Here is a 22,162-nt window from a genome sequence, read left to right on the forward strand (position 1 = left end):
CTTCTCTACCTCCTTCTCACCCTGACCAAGAGCATGGTGGACCCCTTGACCAAACTTCTCTACCTCCTTCTCACCCTGACCAAGAGCATGGTGGATCCCTTGACCTAATTTTTCTGTCTGCTTCCCACCCTGACCAAGAGCATGGTGAGCCCCTTGTCCCAACCTCCCAGCCTCATTTCCAGCCTGCCCCCAACCATGGTGGGCCCCCTGAGCAAACCTCCCTGCTTCATTGCCCGCCTGGTTGACCCCGTGATGGACCCCATGATGGATGATTTTGTCTGTCTCCTTCCCAACCTGTCCAGCGGCGTGGTTGACCCCATGGGTTAACTTCTCTGCTTCCTTTTCTGCGTGTCCGACGCCATTGTTGATGCCATGGGCTACCTTGTCCAAGCCACGGTCCAAATCCTTGCCAGCCTGGCTCCCCATGTTGCTAAGTCCATTAATAACTTTTTCCACTTCCCTTCCAGCTTGAGTGATTCCATTATTGATGCCTTCAAGGGCCTTGCCCACCTCTCTCTCTGCGTTGCTCAGCCCTCGGCTGAACCCTTCTATAACCTTCTCAAGGGGATCATCGTGGGCTGCCCATGTTGGCAGAGCCCCCAGGAGCAGTAGGAGGCAGCAGGACCTAAGCGAATTGGCGAGATGCATGTTGTTGGAAAGGCGGGGAGGGTGCAGAGAGGAGCCGGAGAAGTGAGGCCGCTATTTATCCTTTGCCTCCCTCCCTCTTCTCCACCCCTCATGACTCAATTGCCCCTGTGAGGCTGTGACTTAGTTCCCAGTCAGGGAGGTGTTTCCCAAAGACAGTTGCTGTTGAGCAATGAGAAGGACGAAGAGGAAAACAGGGTGAGTCATAGAGAGAGAAGACTCTAGCTAGCATCTCTACTCCTTGACCTGCTCAGGCCCTCCACCCCAGTATAGGGTTCTGCCCTGCTCAACCCTGTTTTCCTTCCTCCCCCAACAGTCATCCTCCTTGCTCCCGAGTCCACCTTCAGGAACCCACCAAACCACCCTGTCAGCTCCCTTAGAGACCTAAACATACAGCTTGCCCAGCTGGATAATTCTGGAAACATGGAAAGCAGTCAGGGAGGAGGAGAGAACACCAGGAACTGAGAGAGTTACCCGATTTTGTTCTTGGGGGTCTCTCTGCCACCCCCTCTCTCTGCTCCAGTTACATGGCCCTTCTCCCAGCTCCTCCCATAGCCCTCTCATTACTGCATGACGTATTTGCCTGTGCCTGGAAGCTGGAGTGTCACCTTAATGGCTCCACGCATTCCACACCTGGCTCAAATGGCCAGCATCACAGAAGGGCCTGCCTGACCACCCCCAGGCACAGTGTGGTATTACAGGTATGACTGTTATGCCCGGTGACATCATCCTTCTGTTTCCATAGTAGTTATCACAATCTTAAATTGGATTTAGTTTTTTAACAATCTCTCACCTGCCAGATTGTACACTTCCAGCAAACAGGCCCTTTGTGCTGGATACTTCTACATTCCCAACTTGGGGGACAATAACTGGGGCTCAGTAAGTATTCATAGATGGATGGGTTAGAAACCAAAGGGATAGTCCAAGCCTGAGCCCATCTCACAGGATGCTGGAGAGAAGGGGTACCTGGGTCTCCAAAACTGCATGGGGTCTTTTGGAGATGATTGCAAATTTTGGAACCAGGATCACATGTTCATGACAGAATCCAGGCCTCTTTCCTCCCAGCCCATGGGCAAGGGCAGGGGGGCTGATCGTCACACGCTGGGAGAGGACGCAGTGGTACCTGAAAAGCCGGTTGAAGCAACCCTGGGGAGAGGCTCAAAGACCTGTGCAACAGCAACTGTCTCAAACATACGGGCTGGGGGCCAGGACCTTTTCCTTCCTCCCTTGGGGCATCCAATGCCTGGACCTGAAGCCCCAAGTATTGCCCTATAGATTCAGATTACTGGGGGAAGCAGCTAGGAGCCTGGGCTGGGGTCGAAGCCCAGCATTAGAAGGAAGGGCAGGTAGTGGCTGGTGGATCATCCATGGTGTGCCTACCCTAGATTAGAGGGAGACAAACAAGAGCCAGCGGGTGGGGAACAGTGGGGCGAAGATATTTAGGTTTTAATGCCAACAGTGAGGCTAAACGAAGGGGTAATAGTGGGACGGTCAGGCACGGAGGAATGCAGAGGGTGTGTGCCCGTGGAGGTGGTAGAGTTATGTGTGTGGGTGCCAGGTGTGGCTGAGAATCAGCGCGTGTATTTCAACTTCAAACCGGGGCATGAGGTGGTCCCCTTTTAAAGAAACAGTAGCCACACCCAGAACCTAACATCCCCAGGACTAGGGACCCTGGAGCCTCTGCCTTCCCTAGCTCTGACAGCAAAAGGTGGCTAATTGGGCCCCTCTACAGAGTGGATCTGTTTCCCAGTTTCACACTCCAATGACAAAGGCAGATCTCTAGGCAGTTTGGGGTGTGGCCCTCAGCCAGGAGCATCTCTAAATGATGGAGAATCAAAGGCCAAGCAAAGGAGTGACAGGATAGATAGGTTGGCCCTTCCCCTTTTGACAAGGTATCCTATCTTTTCTACGTTCTATTGTGGTAGGGTCTCATGTAGCCCAGAACCAGAGGCTGGCTGGCCTTGAATTCTTGATCCTTCCGAGGCCACAGCTGGGCGCTGGGGTTGCAGGCACACACCCCATGTGATACTTTCTTTTCCATCCTTCTCTCCCTCTATCAGCCCTTCTTCTCAGCTTTCTGTTCCCATTTGCCACCGGATTCAGGAAGTCTCATCTTTCTCTTTAACTGCTGTCAGCAGCCTCTGGCCACCTGGTTGTGCTGGTTCTTTGATGCCAGTGGAAAAGGTTCAGGGTTTGGAACATCACACTTCAGTATATGTTCACACAGGGTGTTTGCCCATCCAAGGATATCACAGTGAGTGCCTTACCCAGACCCCCCTGCAAAGGAACTGCCTGGGGCTCCCCAGCTCAGGCCAGGGTTGCCACAGTTAGAAAAGGAGATGGACACAGGACATTGATCGGAAGCAGCTGCTGGGAGAACATCTCAAGACTCTTGACATCAGATCCTAGGGAGCTGTGTGTCATTTTTGTTTTGTTTAGCCTAGGGCCTCATACTGTAGTCCAGGCTGACCTCGAACGCATGGCAATCTTCCTGCCTCAGCATCCCAAGTACTAGGACTACAGGCAAGAACCACCATGCCTACATCTGGCACAGCGCAAGATGTTTTGATGTGGCTCTGCCTTTGGTTTTATGAGACAGGATCTCTGTATGTAGCTCAGGCTAGTGCAGAACTCAATCTGCCTGCCTAAGCCTCACAGGGTCTGAGAGGCAGGTATGTCACCATACTAAGAAAAACTTCCTCACACATGCTAGGCAAGTGTCTGCAAGGTTATCTATACCCCCAAACAATTTTACTCATTTTGTTTACTTTTTGAGAGAGGATCTCACTTTGAAGGCCTGGAACTCAACTCTGTAGACCAGACTGGCCATGATCCTATGATCCTCCTGCCTCAGCTGCAATTACAGATTCATGCTTGTCTCCCCCCAGGTTATTTTTAGTTTATTTCTCTAGGGCCATCCAAGCAGGATATGGCTTTGCTGACTCTTGTCCCATGGCTATTTTTTGACGTAATGTAGATCTGGCTTTGGTTTGGGGAGACCTCTGTGTGTAACCCATGGAAAGCGTCCATGGGGATTTGGGGAAGGAAGAGGTTATGTCATTGTATGAGTTTTGGGCCTTCCACCCTTCTCTCTAGGACAGTGACTCCTCCCTGTACAAAACCCCACACCCACCTTGGTCACAGCTGCGTGTCAACTGGCCCTGCAGGGGAAGGAGCCTGCCAGTGAGTCACTAAAATACAAGTAAGGCCTGGGGCTTGAGGGGACGTCTTCACCTTGCTTTTGCCTGGACACTTCCTGAAAGCTGCTCTGTAAACTGGGCATGGTAGCATGTGGCTGTAATCCCAGCACCCAGCAGGCCGAGGCAGGAGGATCACAGCAACTCTGAGGAACGCTTCAACCACATCATGGGATCTTGTCTCAAGAAATGAAGAAGAGAGAGCCTGAAGAGGGGGCTCAGTGGCTAAGAGCACTGACTACTCTTGCAGAGGACCTGAGTTCGGTTCCCAGCACCCATAGGGTGACTGACATTCATCTGTAACTCCAGGTCTAGGGGAATCAACATCCTCTTCTGGCTTCCAAAGACACCAGGAATGCAAACAGCACACTGACATACATGCAGGATAAAATAAACATTGTCTTAAAAGAAGGCCCAGTTTGTGCCAAGTGCTGAGGGACACCTGTGGATGCAGCGCCTCCAGAATACACAGCCAGCAGGGATGACAGGGAAGAGAGCGTCACTAGGTGCCAGATACAGGAAAACTACAAGGCAAACAATGAGCTGCAGCCAGACATGGCTTAGCGATTGCTTTAGGACTGGGGACCAGAAGATACACGAGAGCTGAGGGTTGGCTTGCTGGTAGCAGGTGATTGCTGCGAAGCCTCGGGAGCTGAGTTCAATTCCTGGAGCCCACAGTTGGAAGAAGAGGACCAACTCCCACAAGATGTCCTCTGACCTCAAACATAGAGATGTGGGGTGAGAAGAAACACAATAACCTGAGGGAGAGTTCACTGGAGAGTTCAGTGGAAGGAAACTTCCTAGCATCCCCAAGGCCTGGAGTTGACTCCAGCAAGGAAGGGAAAAGAAAAGAAACTGAGGAAACGGGAGACCTAACGTGTTCACCGCTCACACACAGAAACACCTATCCACCCATGCTTCCTAGATATTGCATGGATGGGTTTGGTTGTTTTAATATTTTATTTTATTTTTTTATTTTACATGTATGGGTGTTTTATATGAATGTTTGTCTGTGTGTGCCTGGGGCCTGTGTGAGGCCAGAAGAGGGCATCAGATCCTCTGGGACTAGAGTTATAGAAGATTGTAAGCTGCCATGTTGGTGCTGGGAATCAAACCCACATCCTTTAGAAGAGCAGTAAGCATTGTTACCCACTGAGCCATCTCTCCAGTCCTGTTTGTTTCTTTATTTGTTTGTTCTGATACAGGATCTCACTATGTAGTCCAGGCTAGCCTCAAACTTACAGAAATCCTCCTGCATTAGCCTCCCAAGTGCTAAGACTGTTGACATGGTATTTGGCAAACTGAGAGTCTTCACTATACCTGTGTCCACACCTCCTCCAGCTCCATCTCTTCCCCATCACTGATGGGCAGGAGTCATTGCAGTCTAAGGTATGTGTAGGCTGGAGTATGGGTCCACAGCAGAGCACACGCTCAGCCTCTGTGAGAACCTGGATTCAATCTCCAGCACCCCACTACTAACGGGAGCCTTAAAGTAGGTTCAATTAAAGACGCTATGATAAGAGAAGGGGGGATAAAAATCTGAGGGTAAAGAAGTCTTCTCACAACAGAACCCAGCTGTTCATGTTTCTTTCTTCTTCTCCCTTCAATCCATCATTCTCATTGTTCCCACTTGTTCCCCCTTGTTCTCCCTTGGTCTCTTGTTCTACCCATTACAAATGCTCCCAGTAATGTATACCCTTAAAACCAGCAATTCCCCAGCCCTAGCAGGTTCCAGGGCCAGAATAATTTTGTCTCATAAAAAAAATCAGATAAGTAAGTAAATGCTCAACATCCTTAGTCATCAGAGAAATGCAAGTCAAAACAATTCCGAGATTCCATCTTACACGTCTAAGAATGGCCAAGATCAAAAACACTGATAACAACTTATGCTGAATAGGCTGTAGGGAAAAGGGAACACTTCTGCATTGCTGGTGGGAGTGCAAGCTGGTACAACCCCTCTGGATGTCAGTGTGGTGATTTCTCAGAAAATTAGGGAACAACCTTCCTCAAGACCCAGCAATATCACTTTGGGGTATATATCCAAAGGATGTTCAATCGTGGCACAAGGACATGTGTTCAACTATGTTTATAGCAGCATTGTTTGTCATGGCCAGAACCTGGAAACAACCTAAATGCCCTTTGACCAAAGAATGGATAAGTTAAATGTGGTACATTTACACAGTGGAATACTACACAGCAGTTAAAAAAAACATCTTGAATTTTGCAGGCAAATGGATGGAGTTAGAAAACATCATATTGAGTGAGGTAACCCAGACCCAGAAAGACAATTATCATATGTATTCACTCATAAGTGGTTTTTAAATATAAAACAAAGAAAACCAGCCTACAATTCACAATCCCAGGGAACCTAGACAACAATGAGGACTCTAAGAGAGATATACATAGATCTAATCTACATGGGAAGTAGAAAAAAAAGATCTCCTGAGTAAATTGGGAGCATGGGGACCTTGGAAGAGAGTTGAGGGGGAGAGGAGAGGCAGGGAGGGGAGCAGAGAAAAATGAAGAGCTCAATAAAAATCAATTTTAAAAAAAATCAGATAAGGGTTTTCACACACACACACAAAACACAGACCCTGATTGTCTGCACGAAGATGGGAGTGGCTAGTGCACATCCAGTGAACTCCTAGTGGAGAAAGCTAGTTAGGAAGATAAGTAAATAAATCCTCAGGGGATTCTGGAGGGAAGGTTAGTGCACATGCTACATTCTCGGGTGGTTTGTAAAGAGCCACAAGGTTTATTCAGTAAAATTATGAATAGGGCACAGATTGTTTAAATCATCATGCCTCTTCTTTTCTCACAGCATGCATGGAATCAGGTAATCAAGCAACCTACGTAAACAATCAGAGAGAAGCCAGGGCTCTTGATCTGATTAGCACATTCGCCATGATATGATTCGCCAGAGGCTGCAGTTTCTATGGTCCTAGGTCTGGAGTTAGACTTACCGCTCTAAGCCAAGAAGAGACCCAGGCCTCTAAATTGTCAGTTCTGGGCTATGCTGTTATCAGCCGTACTGGTCAAGGGGTAAAACCAGAGCAGCAGCTGGGATAGGAAGTAATTCTGTGTCCTTGGAGATGTGTGGACATCTTAGATGGGGCCTCTCTACCTGGACCCTAAGCGCTGACCAAGCTTCTGCTGCGAAAGATGACTGCAGGAAGGCAGATCTCTGCAGTGCCTAGGAGAGAGGAACAGAGCCTGGCAGTGGGTACTATTTTTACATGAAGCAGTTCTGAACCATGGGAATTAATTCCCAAATATGTAACAGAAAGGGAGTTAGCTACAGTAAATGTCTAAGTCAAAGGACAGTCACTCATTCACAAAGCAATGACGCCAAAAAACCTTGTCATTTGGTTTAAAAACCTTCACCAAAGCCCTTGGCTTTCATGAGTCACTCGTGAAAAGACAGCTGATCAATTACTGTATAATGTGGCTTGTAGCACCCTACATCCAGGCAGGAATAAAAACCAAGGTGTGGACATCAGATAGGTCACACACTTAATATAACAGATAGCTTCTTAGGCACGTAAGGTAAGTTCTCTGTCACTGAACCTCAACCTAAATTTTTTTAAAAGCTGTTATATTTTAATCTATTTTATTAATGTTTATAATTTATGGAGATAATTTATATGTTCATATTTACAAATATATTTCTAATTTTATTTATTTATATATGAGTGTAAATTCGTGCCCATATGAGAGCAGGTACCTGTAGAGGCCAGAAGAATGTGTCAGCTACCCTGGAGCTAGGGTTTTATGGGGTTGTGAGCCATTGGGGGGGGTTGTCTGCTTGAGCAAAGGCCCTTAGCCAAAGTCACCTCCTCAGGTCCACCGGCCAGAATCAGAACCCTGGAGGAAAAAATACCCTGTGACCAATGTGGGTGCAATATTTGCATCTTGTTGTAGCCTAAAACTGAACCCATAATAGTAACAGGGAATTTTTATTTAAAGCTTTAAATATATATATATACATATATATATATTTATATATCGTGAATTATAAAGTTTAAAATAAAAGTTAATGAGCACTTCCTTCCCTTAATAAAAAAAACCTGCAAGGCAAAGGTGTTTTATTTATGAAGTGAATAACCTCTAAGTTAAACATGGGGTTGAAGACCCCATGAAGCTGGATAGGACACTTGCTACCAGGCGTGATGGGTTCAGAATTCAATCACCAAGACCCATGCAGAAAGAGAGGGCTTACTCCCAAGTGTCATCATCTGGCCACCACTCGTGTGCACATGCACACACATCATAAATGAATGGGATTTGAGTCACACACACTTGTCGTCAATGGGACATAGAGAATGAGACAAAGCCCCACCTACCCTTTCAGAGTGTGTAGGTGACTTTGTGGAGGAAGGGTCTCCACTCCTTCTGCAGAGCTGTGTCATTCGGGCTAGCAGGCCCACAAGCTTCTAGGACAAGAGATTCATGTTGCCACATCTGGCTGCGTGTGTGTGTCTGCCTGTCTGTCTGTGTCTGTGTGTCTGTGTCTCATGTGTGTCTGTGTATCTGTGTCTGTGTGTGTCTGAGTGTGTGTATCTGTGTGTGTGTCTCTGTGTCTGTGTAGGTATCTGTGTGTATCTGTGTGTGTGCGTGTGTCTGTGTGTGTACACTATTTTTTTAAGAATTTCCTATGTGCATAAAGCGTGTTTTGATCATGTTCATCCATGCCTCCCTCCTGACTCCTCACAGATCCTCTCCACCTCCCATCCTTTACCAACTTCATGGACATTTTTTAAAGTTATTTTTATTTTATACATACGAGTGTTGCGGAATATTTCTTTACATTGTGTTTGGTTTAATAAAAAGCTAAATGACCAATAGCTAGGCAGGATGTATAGCAGGGACTTCTGGACAGAGTGCACTCTAGGAAGGAGGCAGGCGGGGTCTTGAGCCAGATACAGGATAACCAGGATGGGAATAATGGAAATGAGGTAATGAGTGCATGGAAGAACATAGATTTAAAAATATGGGTTAAAATAAGGTATAGAAGCTAATTATAAGCAACCCTAAGCTTAGGCCACACTCTTATAATTAACAAGTATCTGCATCATTTTTTGTGAGCTGGTACCCCCCTCAAAATTCCATCTACATAAGAGTATTTTGCCTGCATGTATGTGCACCACATGGGTGTAGTATCTGAAAAGACCAGAAGAGGGCGGTGGATCCCTCCCTCCAGAACTGGAGTTACAGGTGGTTGTAAACTACCATGTGGGTGCTGGGAACTGAAGCCAAGTCAACTATTAGAGCAGCAAGTGCTCTTAACGGCTGGGCCATCTCTACAGCCTCATATCCTATCTATCCACCTATCATCTATCCATCTATCTATCTATCTATCTATCTATCATCTATCTATCATCTATCATCTATTTACCTATCATCTATCTATCTATCATCTACCTACCGACCCACCTGAGTATCGATCTCTATTTTTAAGCCCACACCCATTTGTTCTGCCAATAGATTCATGGGTGTGAACTCATTCTGCAGTGTTTGGCATAGGATACTAAGGAAAACTGACTTTTCTGTTCCCTGTCCATAGCTCCTGAGCCAGCTGGAGCTCATGAGCCCCTCCCCCGTCCGTGAGAATGTTGACTGCCTTGCTCTTGGGAGGCAACTGTGCCTGCTGTGAGTTCAGAAGCACAGCAGTCCCGTCATGTCGGGGAGATACTGCTTCGCTGCTGTCCTCCCAGATCTCTGGATCTTACAGTATTTCCTTCCTATTCTCCGCCTGGGTGAGAAGAGCCACGCTTAAGCCCCTGGGAACCCAGGCAGCCAAGGGGAGACTTGGGAGGGGCTTTCTAGGTCCTGCCTGACTCCTGGAGAGCTAGGGAAACACCTCAGAGATTCAGGACACCATGGAGCAGGTGGAACAGGGGAGGGAGGAAGGGGGACAGCAGCCAAAGCACCTGAGTGAACCCAGAAGATTCCACTCTGGATGCCAAGGGGAGGCCTGGAAATACTCAGCATGAGATTCCCAAAAGGCCTCTGGTGGGCCAAGGTCCCCAGCCTGCACACTACTCCCTCTGTGATGTCACTGAACAGTGTGACGTCATCAGAGGCTCTGGAAACACTAACAACCCCTGGGAGCCTCACACCTCAGTACCATCTCAGAGGGGCCCAAGGAAGCCAGGCCATGAGACCTTAGGCCATGTCGAAACGTGACATCGTCCTCACCAATGTCACTGTTGTCCAGCTACTGAGGCAGCCATGCCCGGGTGAGGAGAGCCTTTAGGGGTGACCCTGGGAAGAGGAGCAAAGTGTGGTGTGGGAGTCAGTACACCTTCACACTGGATGTTCAGAGTCCTGACACCCTTCTTCCACCAGAATGCTGACTGCTAGGTGCCCTGAAGGAGCAGGCCAGGGGTGGGCCCTTCAGGCAGCTGCCAGGCCTCTCTCCTCCAGGAGCCCTTCCCTTCCCTCACCCACTCCCTCTCATTCCTTCCCATCTGCTTGGGATGCAGATGGAGGCTGGGAACCCTGTCCCCAGAACTGCCTGAGCTCTGGGTTCTAACAGTGCAAAGGGGAGAAGCAGAGGCCAAGATGGGGCAGGGAGGCCGGGAGGAGAGGAATGGGTGACCAAGAGCATTTGTGAAAGGGGCTAGGTGGGTGTGTTTCCCCCATTTCACTGATGTCCCTGGTGGCTGGCCACAAAGGGGCTGATGGGCTTGGTCATCAGTGGACTGCAGAGAGCAAGGGTGCTTGCTGCCCTCCAGGTCTTTCCTGACTCCTGGAAGCACGTGTTCACACCTCACAGACACCAGGTGGGGTCTGGGTGTTCTCTGTCCCCCATTCTATGGAGGCCAGCAGAGGTCAACAGAGAGCAAGCCACTTCCCAGCCTCCCAGCCTCCCAGCCAAGGCATGGCACATTCTCCCAGGACCTCAGGACTCTGTGCAGTCTCGCTGCCAGATGCTGGGCAACCCCAGCCAGAGGGTGTGTGCACATGTGTGCTGTTCAGGTACTCAAGCCAGAGGAAGCCACGGCTTCTGGGAGGGCAACCCCCAGTTCACTCCTGTGTCCTCACTTCCCACAAGTGGGCGGGTGTGTAGGGGACCCTGGCTTCAGGACACAGCAGCAGACAGCAGGTGGACAGCAGGGATTGGCTTGTTCTGTGGCCCCCAGCTTCACTCCCCCTCTGGAGAGAGTGGGTGTGTGTGATGGTGTGGGGGGGCAGCGCTGTGCTCTGAATGGCTTCTGGGTGAGCACACAGTCCCACCCTGAACTCTAAAGGAATAAACCTCTCTCTCTTGGTTTAGGTTTTACATTTTATCTGGGAGAGGGAGGCAGTGTGAACCACAGCATAAGCGTGGGGCAGAGGACACCGCAGGAGAGCGCTTCTCTCCCTCCACCATGTGGGGCAGGGGTCCAAGCAGCCCACCAGGCTTGGCAGCAAGCACCTTTTCCCTCTGACCCACCTCACTGGCCCAAACCTCCCCCTCTGTGTGCATGGTGTGCACAGACCTAGAAACTCCAGAAACAAATATCCTCAAGGTCACCAGGGAGCACAAGGTCACTGCTACCTCCAGTGTGGAGGCAGTGTGGAGAGATTCTTGGTCCAGTTGGAAACTCCTGGAGTCCACTGCCAGGCCTTGGGTGTGAGGAGCAGGGAGAGGTCGGGGAAGAGAGACAAGCTGGCCACTGGCCCCTAGCCCCAACCCCTCCTGGTGCCTTATTCCCTTGCCTGTAGCAACTCCCACCACCTGGCTCCTAGTATTGTTCTCTCAGGATGGGTGGGGCAGTGAGAAACATCTACTTTTCCAATGCTAACTGAGTGCAGCTAAGAACAGAATTCCCTCCAGGTGTGTTGGTGCAAGTCTGCAATCCTGGCCCCTGGGACCAGGTGTTCAGTGTGGGCCTTGGGTACATAGCCTAAAGACAGCTCGGTTACAAAGAGAAGACCCTATCTTTAGGAAAAAAGGCTGAGGGAGGAGAAAGGAGACAGTGGAGAGGAGAGAAAGAGAGAGAGAGGAGCTCAGTATTGCCCTTATAAGTCTGATTTTTTTCTAGAAAGAGGCCTTCCAGGGTGAGTCTTATCTTTAGAATAGGTTGGGGCTCACAGAACTAGATCTGTTATCAGATCAAGCAATGATCTCAGAAATATTAATATGTAAGAGGGGTGTGTACCAAAGTGGGAGAGCAGTTGTCTAATAGGCAGGGGTCCTGGATTTATGTGAAATAAATCCACTGAAAAGGCGGGGGGGGGGGAGCCTATAGAGTGGAACACAGCTGTAGCCCCAGCACTGTGGAGGCTGAGGCAGAAGGACCAAGAGTTTGAGTCTAGTCTGGGTTACAGAATTAGACCCTGTCTCGGGAAGGAAAAAGGGAAAGGAAGGGACAGGGAGGAATATATATTATATATTATGTGTGCAATATTTCATCCTCATTTCGCAGAATAAGAAACTGAATCCCAGAAAATAGGCCCTCGTGGAACTGCTAAAAACACACACTCTCAGAATGAAGTTTAGGAATGAATCCCTGGCACAAACCTTTTGTTTTGCTTTTGTTTTTGGAGGCAGGATTTCTGTGTAGTCCTGGCTGTCCTGGAACTCAGTCTGTAGACCAGCCTGGCCTTGAACTCACAGAGATTCACCGCCTCTGCCTCTGGAGTGCTGGGATTACAGGTGTCCACCACCATACCCGGCTACCTGGCACACATCTTAAACTCAGTTCTCCTGCTTCTTCTGGGGCTAGGTAAATTTGGCAAAGAAACACTAGGCCAGGGAGTTGGCCACTAGGGGCTCTAAGCCAAACTGGGTCTTTGTGGTAAAGATAGGTCTTTGTCCTCTTTGAAAGAAAGAGAGAGAAATTGACATTTGTGTGTGTGCGCGCACAGCACCAATACTTCCACATAAGGCATTCTCACACCTTTGTACATGTGCAGAGGTGGAGATCAGAGGACAATTTGTGGAAGTCCATTCTCTTTTTCTACCACAAGGGTTCCAGAATTCGCACTCAGGTCACAAGCCTTAGGGGCAGTCACCTTTACCCATTGAGCCATCTCATCCATGTCCATGTCTTGTATGGCGTGACCCAGCTCACCATCTCTCTTCTGGACTCTCTCTGCTCCCCACAGTGATCAGACCTCCTTGTCCTCCTCCTCCTTGTCCTCCTCCTCCTCCTTGTCCTCCTCCTCCACCTCCACCTGAGCCCAAAGTTGAGGAGCCACCACCCAAGGTCGAGGAGCCACCGCCACCACCACCGCCTCCACCCCGGGTAGAGCCAGTCAAAGAGGTTCCACCACCCCCTCCACCACCACCCAAAAAGCCACCAAAAGAGCTGACAGTGGGCATCAATGGGTAAGTCGACCTCATGTCTGAGTCGATGCTGGAGCTGAGCAGCCCCAGAGGCTGATGCTGTGGCTACCTCGCGTCACTGTGGTCCGGGGGCATCAGCCGTCAGAGAACTCCCTTCGAGGAGATAGCACTCAGAACAGACCCGAGGGAGTTCACGCTGCAGTGGCAGATCTCTCTAAGACCAGGGAGGGCAGCACTGGCTGGACCCCCGAGGTTTCTAGGAATAGATACAGGAGTGAGGCTGAGTGACAAAAGGCAGCTGGTCATCTCGCCACTAGGGAAAATCTTCAAGGGAGTGGGGCAAGGGAGTGCTTGGGCATGGGAGGGGCTGCTTCATATATTCAAGGACAGTCAGGAAATCTGCATAACTGTAGGAACAAATGGGGGGCGGGCAGAGGATCCTGGAAGTCCGTGGTGAGGAATACAGATCTCATTGAACACAAAGAGGGGTGAAGCTTCCCAGCCAGTTACAGGAGTAAGAAGAGGGAACATTAGCAAGGCATGGTGGTGTGCCCACAACACTAGCAACTAGGGAGGCCGAAGTAGGAGTCCTAAATTCCAGGCCAATCTGAGCTAAATATTGTGAGTTCCAGGTTAATCTGGGCTACACACTGAGATCCTGTCTCAAAAATACAGAACAGAAACAATACAAAAAGGAACTGGAGGCTGGGAGTAGTAGCACATGCCTTTGATCCTGCAGAGGCAAAGGCAGGCAGATCTCTGTGAGCTCTGGGCCAACCAGGGCAAAGCAGTGAGACCCAGTCTCAAACAGAAGAATAAAGACCGTGCAGGGCTGAGGGTAAAGGTATATAAACTGCTGGTTGAGTGCTTGCCTAGCATACACAAAGCCCTGCATACACAACCACAAATAATACAAATAAAAATGAAAATAGAAAAAGGGATAGAGAGAGGAAGAGGAAGGGGGAGGAGGGGAAGGGAAGAGAGGGGAGGAGGGCGGAGGGAGTGGGAGAAGGAAAAGAAGGGAAGAAGAGGAATCAGCGGGTTGGGTGGGGCTAGGAAACAAAAGTGCAGGTTAAGCCAAGCAATCTCACCTGGGCTAGAGATGACCCACAGTGGCCCACACAGAAGTGGTCGATTCCCACACCCACACAAGGACCTAGACTCCTCGAGTGAGCTTCATGCTGTCTCAGTTTTCAGTGGCTGTCATTTGACACCTGATACTGGGCCATTTAAAAGAGATCTCTTACAGTCTGGAGACTGGGGGAGTCCCGCATCGAGGTGATGTAACTGGTGAGAGCCTCCCTGCTGGTGGGGACTCCTGCAGAGTCCTAAGGCAGTGCACTAATGGCATCGCCAATAGAGTCCGAGCCAGTTTTCGGGTCTCTACTCATAAAGCCACCAATGCCACCCCAGGGGCCTCACCTCCTATCTTCATTTAAACTTAACTTTCTAAGTCCCATCTGCTAATACCACAAGAGGATTAGAAATGAGCTGTGTTTATATGCGTGTGCATGCGTGCATGTGCATGCATGTGCATGCATAAGTCAGAGGACAACTTGCAGGAGTCAGGTCTTCTCTTCCACCGTGTGGGTTCCGGGGATAGAAATGAGGTTGTCAGGCTTGGCAGCAAGCACTTTTCCTCTTGAGTCATCTCACCAGCCCCAGGTTTTCATCCTCCTAATACCCCCCATGGCCTAAAGTTCATCATGAACATTGGTGGGACTCTCACACCATGGCATCCCTGTCACCCTGTCCCCACACCCATTCCTTTTTTTTTGCATGTTCCTGCTTGGACAGATTTGGACGTATTGGTCGCCTGGTTCTGCGAGTCTGCATGGAGAAGGGTGTTAAGGTGGTGGCAGTGAACGACCCATTCATTGACCCAGAATACATGGTAAGCAGCAGATGGGGAGAAGAACCGGCAAGAGCGGCGCTTGTGTTGAGGAGGTTCCAAGATCTGTATGGAAAGCCTTGCAGAACCTTCCCCAAGGTGGGTGGAGACCTGTCTGGGGTTGCTTGCTCCGCCACCTAAGATGAGGACCCTACTCTGTCAACTGCAGGTATACATGTTCAAATATGACTCTACGCATGGGAGATACAAAGGAAGTGTGGAGCATAAGAACGGACGACTAGTTGTGGATGACCTTGAGATCCAAGTGTACCAGTGGTAAGGAGGGAGCGTCTGTGGCACCATGAGGCTGGGAGGCTGTCATCTCTCTGTGCATGCCTCTGGGTCCTGTTTAGAGAGGGGGGTCTCAGGAAAGTCTCTGGCTCCCTAGAACAGTTAAGAACAACAGCTAAGAACAATCCATAGTTCTTTAGTGTTTTGTATCTCACATCTTCGTGTGCTCTCTTGGCTATATGGGTGCCCTGTGCCTCATGTCCTGTTCCCCCTGAGCCATCAGCCACCTCTCTCGAAGGCAATTGAGCCAGTTCTGACTCGGCATTCCCTGAAGTCTTTTGAATCTCCACCAAGCCAGGGTACTCCTCTACCTAATCCCCCATGCTCCTCAGCACCCCAAAATAAGGCTGCAGCTACCAGTGTACTCCATGCACCATGCATTGCGTCCTGCAGTGTCTCTGTGCTTCATCTGCCACACTGGTCATCACCTCCGGCCTGCACCCCTTACACCCAAGCAAGGCTGACTTCCTAGTGCCCCCATCACACAGCTTCTACTGATGGAAGTCCCACTGTTTACAAATAGATTCAGAATCTATATATCAGGCAGTAACACTTACAACCCTGGCACTTGGTAGGCTGAGACAGAAGGATTACCACAAGTGCTAGACCAGCCTGGAGCTATGTAATAAAATTCTGTCTCAGGGAAAAACAATGACATCTTAGGTTACTTGCAAAGCCTAAGAAACACAGCCCTCTGTAGCCCCAGACAAGGTCTTCTGGCTCCTCAGGAAGGAAACTCTCAGTTTCCCTTTTAACTCACTGAAGTTGAGGTGTAACAGGGAGCTTGGAGGGGGCTGAGGGAAGGTAGGTACTGGGGTGTCAGGGAGATAGAAGCTGCTTGCCCTGCGTTTGAAATCATGACCGCAAGAGCAGTTTTGGCGTGGCAGCTTATCAGCTGCTCCACGTCCTTCTGCATCTGTCTGGTCATTGGTGAGGCACTCTCCCTCCCTCATCCTCGACACACAGCGTCCCACTCCCACACTGCTGCAGAATGACCTGTGACACCACACTTTCAGTTTTCAGTTTGGATAAATTTATAAATGGCAAGCCAAAGTAAAATAGGTAAGAGCAAGGAATGGATGGATAGATATATAGCAAGATGTCAAATCAGGTACTCAAAATGTCTGGTGGAAATCAGCTGGGGATACCCCAATAAGAGTCAGTTCCCAGGCAGCGCTGGCGACCCTTTTAGTAAAAGAACAAACAGCAGCAGAGTGTGATGAGACATCATACAGTCAAGGGCCCACGACATCCGGCAGAGACTGACTGGGGAAGCTGAGCTTTCTCTCACAGCTGAGCTTGCGGGCTTTCCCAGGGTACCACAGGTTGAACAATAGGAGACTCCACCCTGGGGACTGCGTTCCTGGGCTATTTCACTGTTCTTTCCTTTAGCTGTCACACAGGTGGGAGGGGCCAGTCCATCCCTGGACAAGGTCTTGAAGAACACTTGACATAAACATGCTTGGGTCTCAAGTCAGCTTCTCAGTGAGCCCAAACAGCACATGACAACTTGCTAATATGATATACAATACGGTTGCTAATATGATATACAATATGGTTGCTAATATGATATGCAATACGGTTGCCTTCCCCCATCAAGGCACCTGAGTGGATGAGTCTTCAGGACAGTCCTGCAGGCATGAGGGGCTGTGCCAATGCAAGTGCTGCTTCAGGAATTGCTGAAATACTCACAACTTGAAAGCCAGAAAATGGGTGCATCAGTTCAAAGATCCCCGGGCCAGAGGGTGAAGGGTGTGGGCTGATGGAGCAGAGGGAGAAAAGAGCCATGTGGCCGGGAGAAGGGGGGAAGTTCATGCATTCATCTGTTCCCACACTGTAGCTGACTAGGGACAGAACCTAGGGCCGGGCAGCCTTTGCTCCCAGCCTACAGCCTGTGCTCCCAGCCTACAGCCTGTGCTCCCAGCCTACAGCCTGTGCTCCCAGCCTGCAGCCTGTGCTCCCAGCCTGCAGCCTGTGCTCCCAGTCTGCAGCCTGTGCTCCCAGCCTGCAGCCTGTGCTCCCAGCCTACAGCCTGTGCTCCCAGCCTACAGCCTGTGCTCCCAGCCTACAGCCTGTGCTCCCAGCCTACAGCCTGTGCTCCCAGCCTGCCATCACCACTGTCCTGACAGTGGCTTTTTTGAGAAGTGGTCGCAGTGACAGTGGTGGCATTGTGGCATTGTGGTGGCTAACAGAGCTTCCTACAGTAAAAAGCTGAGGCTGGAGGCTCATGAGAGTTTAGTGCACGTGTGCAGAATGACTAAAAAGAGCAAGACTAGGGATGTGGTTCAGTAGAACACTCCCCTCTAGGTATTCCCCTGGCACCACTCCTCAGTACCCCAAAATTAAATATGTGTCGATTGGTACTGGGGAGACAACTTAGCAGTTAAGATCACGAACTGCCCTTTCAGGGGACCCTAGTTTCAATTCCCAGCACTCCCATAAGTGGCTTGCAGCCTCCTGTAATTACAGTGCCAGGGGGCCCAACAACTAACCTCTCTCTCTCTCTCTCTCTCTCTCTCTCTCTCTCTCTCTCTCTCTCACACACACACACACACACGACTTAAAATAAGTTATTTTAAAATGTTTATATATAGGCAAGGCAGTGGAAGGACACGTCTTTAATCCCAGCACTCGGGAAGCAGAGGCAGGTGGATATCTATGAGTTCAAGGTCAACCTGGTCTACAGAGCGTGTTCCAGGACAGCCAAGGCTACACAGAGAAACCTTGTCTCCAAAACAAATAAATAATAAAAAAGTTTAAATATCCATTGACTTATTAAATTGCTATAGCAGAGGCAGACCCAGCCTTGTGGTAAGGAATGATCCAGAAGTAGAGCCAGAAGCAATCATTAGAACAAATCTCCCTGTCACATGATAAATTCCATGAGGGACAAGCCCACAGATGGAGTCACTGAGCTTGCTTGCTGGACACAAGGATAGGTGTTTGTTGACCAGTTTCAGATGAAAACACGTGGGAACATCAGGGAGACACTGGGCATGATGGAGCCCGTGTAACCCCTGCACTTGCAGGCTGAGTCAGGAGGAGCACTGACCTTGCTGAGCAGACTGGGATACGCAGCAGACACTACCACCACCCACCAAACACAAACCAAGTGAAAATGTAGACTGATGGGGAGGAACAGACTGCCTTTGGGGGGCGGGGCTTTCTACTGTCAATGATGGGTCACTGCTGGCCATAGGGTCTTCAACTGTAGTCTTCGCGCAAGTTGTTGTCTGACGTGGGTGTCTGTCCTTGGGGAGTGATGGCAACAGGCTAAAAGGTGAAGCGGTCAGAGGTGGGGCCCCAAAAGGAGTACTGCCAGTTTCACCATCTTGGGGGTTCGTGCTCTGAACATGGGATGACAAAAGGCTCTGGTCCCCTTTGGCATTATCAGGATGGCTCCTGAGGGAGTAAAATCCCGAGATGAAGATGTGAAAGTCTGGATCTAGACACTGCAGGTTTAGCAGACAAGGAAGAGTTGACAGGCAGTGGTAGCGCGTGCCTTTAGTCCCAGCGCTTGGGAGGCAGAAGCAATCCCTGAGTTCGAGGCCAGCCTAGTCTACAGAGCTAGTTCCAGGACAGCTAGGGCTACATAGAGAAACCCTATCTTGAAACACCCGCCCCCCCAAAAAAGGGGTGAGTGGTTGGTTTGGGCCTACAAGATGGCACTAACCTGGAATGAGTAGGTACATATAGTTAGGAAACAGGGGTTAGCAGGTCAAGGCACCAAGGCCTCTGGCTTGCCTGACACCCAAACAAGGAAGCTGACACAGCCTTCCCACCACTCCACAGCAAAGATCCCAAAGACATTCCTTGGAGTTCGGTAGGGAGTCCCTATGTGGTGGAGTCTACAGGCGTATACCTGTCCACAGAGGCGGCTTCGGTGAGTGGGAGAGAGTGCCCATGCCTGTCCGGGAAGAGGGGGCAGTGGTGCTTGAAGACTCTAACCCCTGTACTCCATCACTAGGCACACATCTCAGCCGGAGCCCAGCGTGTAGTAGTCACTGCGCCCTCCCCCGATGCGCCCATGTTGGTCATGGGTGTGAACGAGAAGGAGTATAATCCTGGCTCTATGAACATCGTCAGGTACCTGGGATGACAGCCATCCTTGAGCATGTGGGTGGTACCAGCAGACATGCCAGGCTGTAGCACAGGAAGTGCTCACCTCCTCCCACCCTCTCCCTACCCCAGTCCCACTAGATCTCTGGGGTCTTTTACATCAACTTACCCCCACTTATCCATCCCTAAGTCTCGAGTCCTCATGTTAATCTGACCCTGAGGAATGTTCGACGTGCCTGGGTAGCATTCCCCAGTGGCACTTCCAATGGCTCCTTCATCTTTCCCATGGCATCCCCAGTGAACCCTCCCTCCCCAACCCTCGCATCTCACAAACCAGACCCAGTTAAGTAGGAGTAAGAGTGGAAGGGAGGTTCTGCCACTCATCACACACCATGGCTGTTTCAGCAATGCATCCTGTACCACCAACTGCCTGGCCCCCCTCGCAAAGGTTATTCATGAACGCTTTGGGATCGTGGAAGGGCTGATGGTGAGTTGGGGCAGGAAGGATGGCAGGGAAGCCAACACCTTCTTCCCAGACCTTGCTTAAGGCATGGAGTTAGCATGGAGAGTGGCTTGGGGAAGAAGCCCACCAACAGAAGTGCCTTTTGAAATACTCTTGACAAGGACAGGCCCTGGCCTCCAGACACCCTTCCCATGGTCTGGGGTGGTGGCCCTGTTAGCTTCCATACCTAAACCACCTCCCAAGACCTAGATGAGAAAGGAATGAGAGGTTTGGAGCCAGAAGGCTTCATCTTGATCCTCTTGTTCTCCAAGACCACAGTGCATTCCTACACGGCCACTCAGAAGACAGTGGACGGGCCGTCAAAGAAGGACTGGCGAGGTGGACGCGGTGCTCACCAGAACATCATTCCATCCTCCACCGGGGCTGCCAGTGCCGTAGGCAAAGTCATCCCAGAGCTCAAAGGGTATGAGGATACACTCTGCAACTAGAGTGGGGACAGATCCTAGGGAGGCCTCACTGGCCCCACGGCAAGGGGAAAATGCAAGCGGAAGTCCCTGGGCTCTGACTCCCACCCTTTCTGTGAAATTCTCCAGGAAGTTAACGGGAATGGCATTCCGGGTGCCAACCCCAAATGTATCTGTTGTGGACCTGACCTGCCGCCTGGCCCAGCCCACCTCCTACTCGGCTATCAAGGAAGCTGTGAAAGAGGCAGCCAAGGGGCCCTTGGCTGGCATCCTTGCTTACACAGAGGACCAGGTAGGGACTGGGGAAATGGGGAGCCCCACTCACCAAGGAGCTATTCTGCATGGGTCAAGATAAGAACCACAGGCCAGATGGGCATGGTTATGCACACGTGAGAAGGCGTGTGCCCCTGAGCCTAGCAGATGACACTAAGAAGTCTGCTCCCAGGAAAGGTGTCTGACCCCTGAACAAAAAAAAATTTAAAAGAACTGGTGTCTTGTTTGCTAAGCATGTATTAAGCACCTTTGTATGCCAGGCCCTGGGTACATAGTAAAAGCTCCATGAGGAGTTAGGTCTTAAGTTACTGTTTTCTTGAACAGTATGGTCTATGGGTTATGTGAGTGACTTCTGGTCACTGTGGTAGGAAAAGCAACAGGCTTCTTAAGTGTCATCTGCTAGGCTCAGGGGCACACGCCTTTAACCCTAGCACTCAGGAGGTAGAGGCATCAGATCTGTGTGAGTTTGAGACCAGCCTGGTTTACAGAGAAAGTTCCAGGGCTACAAAAGACCCAGTATCAAAAAAAAAAAAAAAAAGCAAACTGTCAAGTGCCTCTACCTTGGCAAAGTTCTCTTGCACTGGCTCCTGCAGGTCCACTCTCATACAATTGGCAAGATATCATTTGAATGGGCCCGATCAAATCAGTCCAATGCCAAAAGTCCTCCTGTGTCCTTAAGGGTTACAACCCTCTGTGTCTGTGTCAATAGCTCCTTCCACTTCAGGCCCAGGGCTCATGCCACCTATTATTCCCTGGAACAGTGTTTGGGCCTTGTGGTCTGTGTCCAAGGTAATATATACATATGCCTTGTGTATATGTGTGGATGCATGGAGAAACATGTGCAGGTACACAAGTAGTATGATATGTGTGGAGGCATGAGGCTGACATGTCTTCCTCCATTGCACTCCACTTATTTACTGAGGCAAGCTGTGACGGTAGCTTGTCCATTTCAGCTAGTCTAGCTAGCCATCTGGCCCCAGGGATCTCTGGTCTGGATCTGGAATGCTGGGATTACTGGTGTTCACCACCTGCCCAGCCTTTGGGGATCCAAACTCAGATGCTCACGCTTATGTGACAAGCACTTTTACCGACTGTGTCATCCCTACCCCTATCCTAATCTAAGTCCTTTCTGACAGTCCCTAAGACAAAAGTCCCACCTGCCTTGGTCACATCCTGTCACCAACACAAAAGACCTCGATCCACTATGCCAGATGAATGAAAGACAATGCGGTGTGCGAGTCAATGTATGGGATCCTGGAGGTCCTTACTCTGCTACATTCATCTTTAAAATTGTCACCTAGGTAGTCTCCACGGACTTTATCGGCGATCCCCATTCGTCTATCTTCGATGCTAAGGCTGGCATTGCCCTCAATGACAACTTCGTTAAACTCATTTCCTGGTAAAAGGGAAAGATGACCGAAGATAGTGGGAGAGGTTGGCAGGAGGGCACGGCGCGCGCGCACACGCGCACACACACACACACACACACACACACACACACACACACTGCCTTCTTTCTCACCTCCCCAGGTACGACAACGAATATGGCTACAGTAACCGGGTGGTCGAACTCCTCCGCTACATGTTTAGCCGAGAGAAGTA

The 22,162-nt window shown here is 50.0% G+C and overlaps 3 protein-coding genes across 3 annotated transcripts in view; 1 reads left to right on the forward strand and 2 right to left on the reverse strand.

Annotated features, from left to right (window-relative positions):
- Window positions 1–3,275, reverse strand: part of Sbsn (suprabasin) — a 6,952-nt gene extending 3,677 nt beyond the window's left edge. Inside the window, exon 1 of the mRNA XM_005361217.2 lies at window positions 295–3,275. Within this exon, the coding sequence (XP_005361274.1) occupies window positions 295–648 (354 nt within the window). The 5' untranslated portion in view covers window positions 649–3,275. The remainder of the gene's footprint in view (window positions 1–294) is intronic.
- LOC113457658 (zinc finger protein 420-like) overlaps window positions 1–22,162 on the reverse strand; it is a 1,205,902-nt gene that overhangs the window by 611,463 nt on the left and 572,277 nt on the right. The gene's annotated exons all lie outside the window — the stretch shown is intronic.
- The window catches only part of Gapdhs (glyceraldehyde-3-phosphate dehydrogenase, spermatogenic), a 13,162-nt gene continuing 210 nt past the window's right edge, over window positions 9,211–22,162 (forward strand). Inside the window, exons 1-10 of the mRNA XM_013351530.2 lie at window positions 9,211–10,096; window positions 12,939–13,161; window positions 14,917–15,013; window positions 15,180–15,286; window positions 19,094–19,184; window positions 19,269–19,387; window positions 19,766–19,847; window positions 20,135–20,286; window positions 20,417–20,579; window positions 21,862–21,959. Of these exons, the coding sequence (XP_013206984.1) occupies window positions 10,015–10,096; window positions 12,939–13,161; window positions 14,917–15,013; window positions 15,180–15,286; window positions 19,094–19,184; window positions 19,269–19,387; window positions 19,766–19,847; window positions 20,135–20,286; window positions 20,417–20,579; window positions 21,862–21,959 (1,214 nt within the window). The 5' untranslated portion in view covers window positions 9,211–10,014. The remainder of the gene's footprint in view (window positions 10,097–12,938; window positions 13,162–14,916; window positions 15,014–15,179; window positions 15,287–19,093; window positions 19,185–19,268; window positions 19,388–19,765; window positions 19,848–20,134; window positions 20,287–20,416; window positions 20,580–21,861; window positions 21,960–22,162) is intronic.

Source organism: Microtus ochrogaster, linkage group LG4, assembly GCF_000317375.1.
Source record: "Microtus ochrogaster isolate Prairie Vole_2 linkage group LG4, MicOch1.0, whole genome shotgun sequence".
NCBI lineage: Eukaryota > Metazoa > Chordata > Mammalia > Rodentia > Cricetidae > Microtus > Microtus ochrogaster.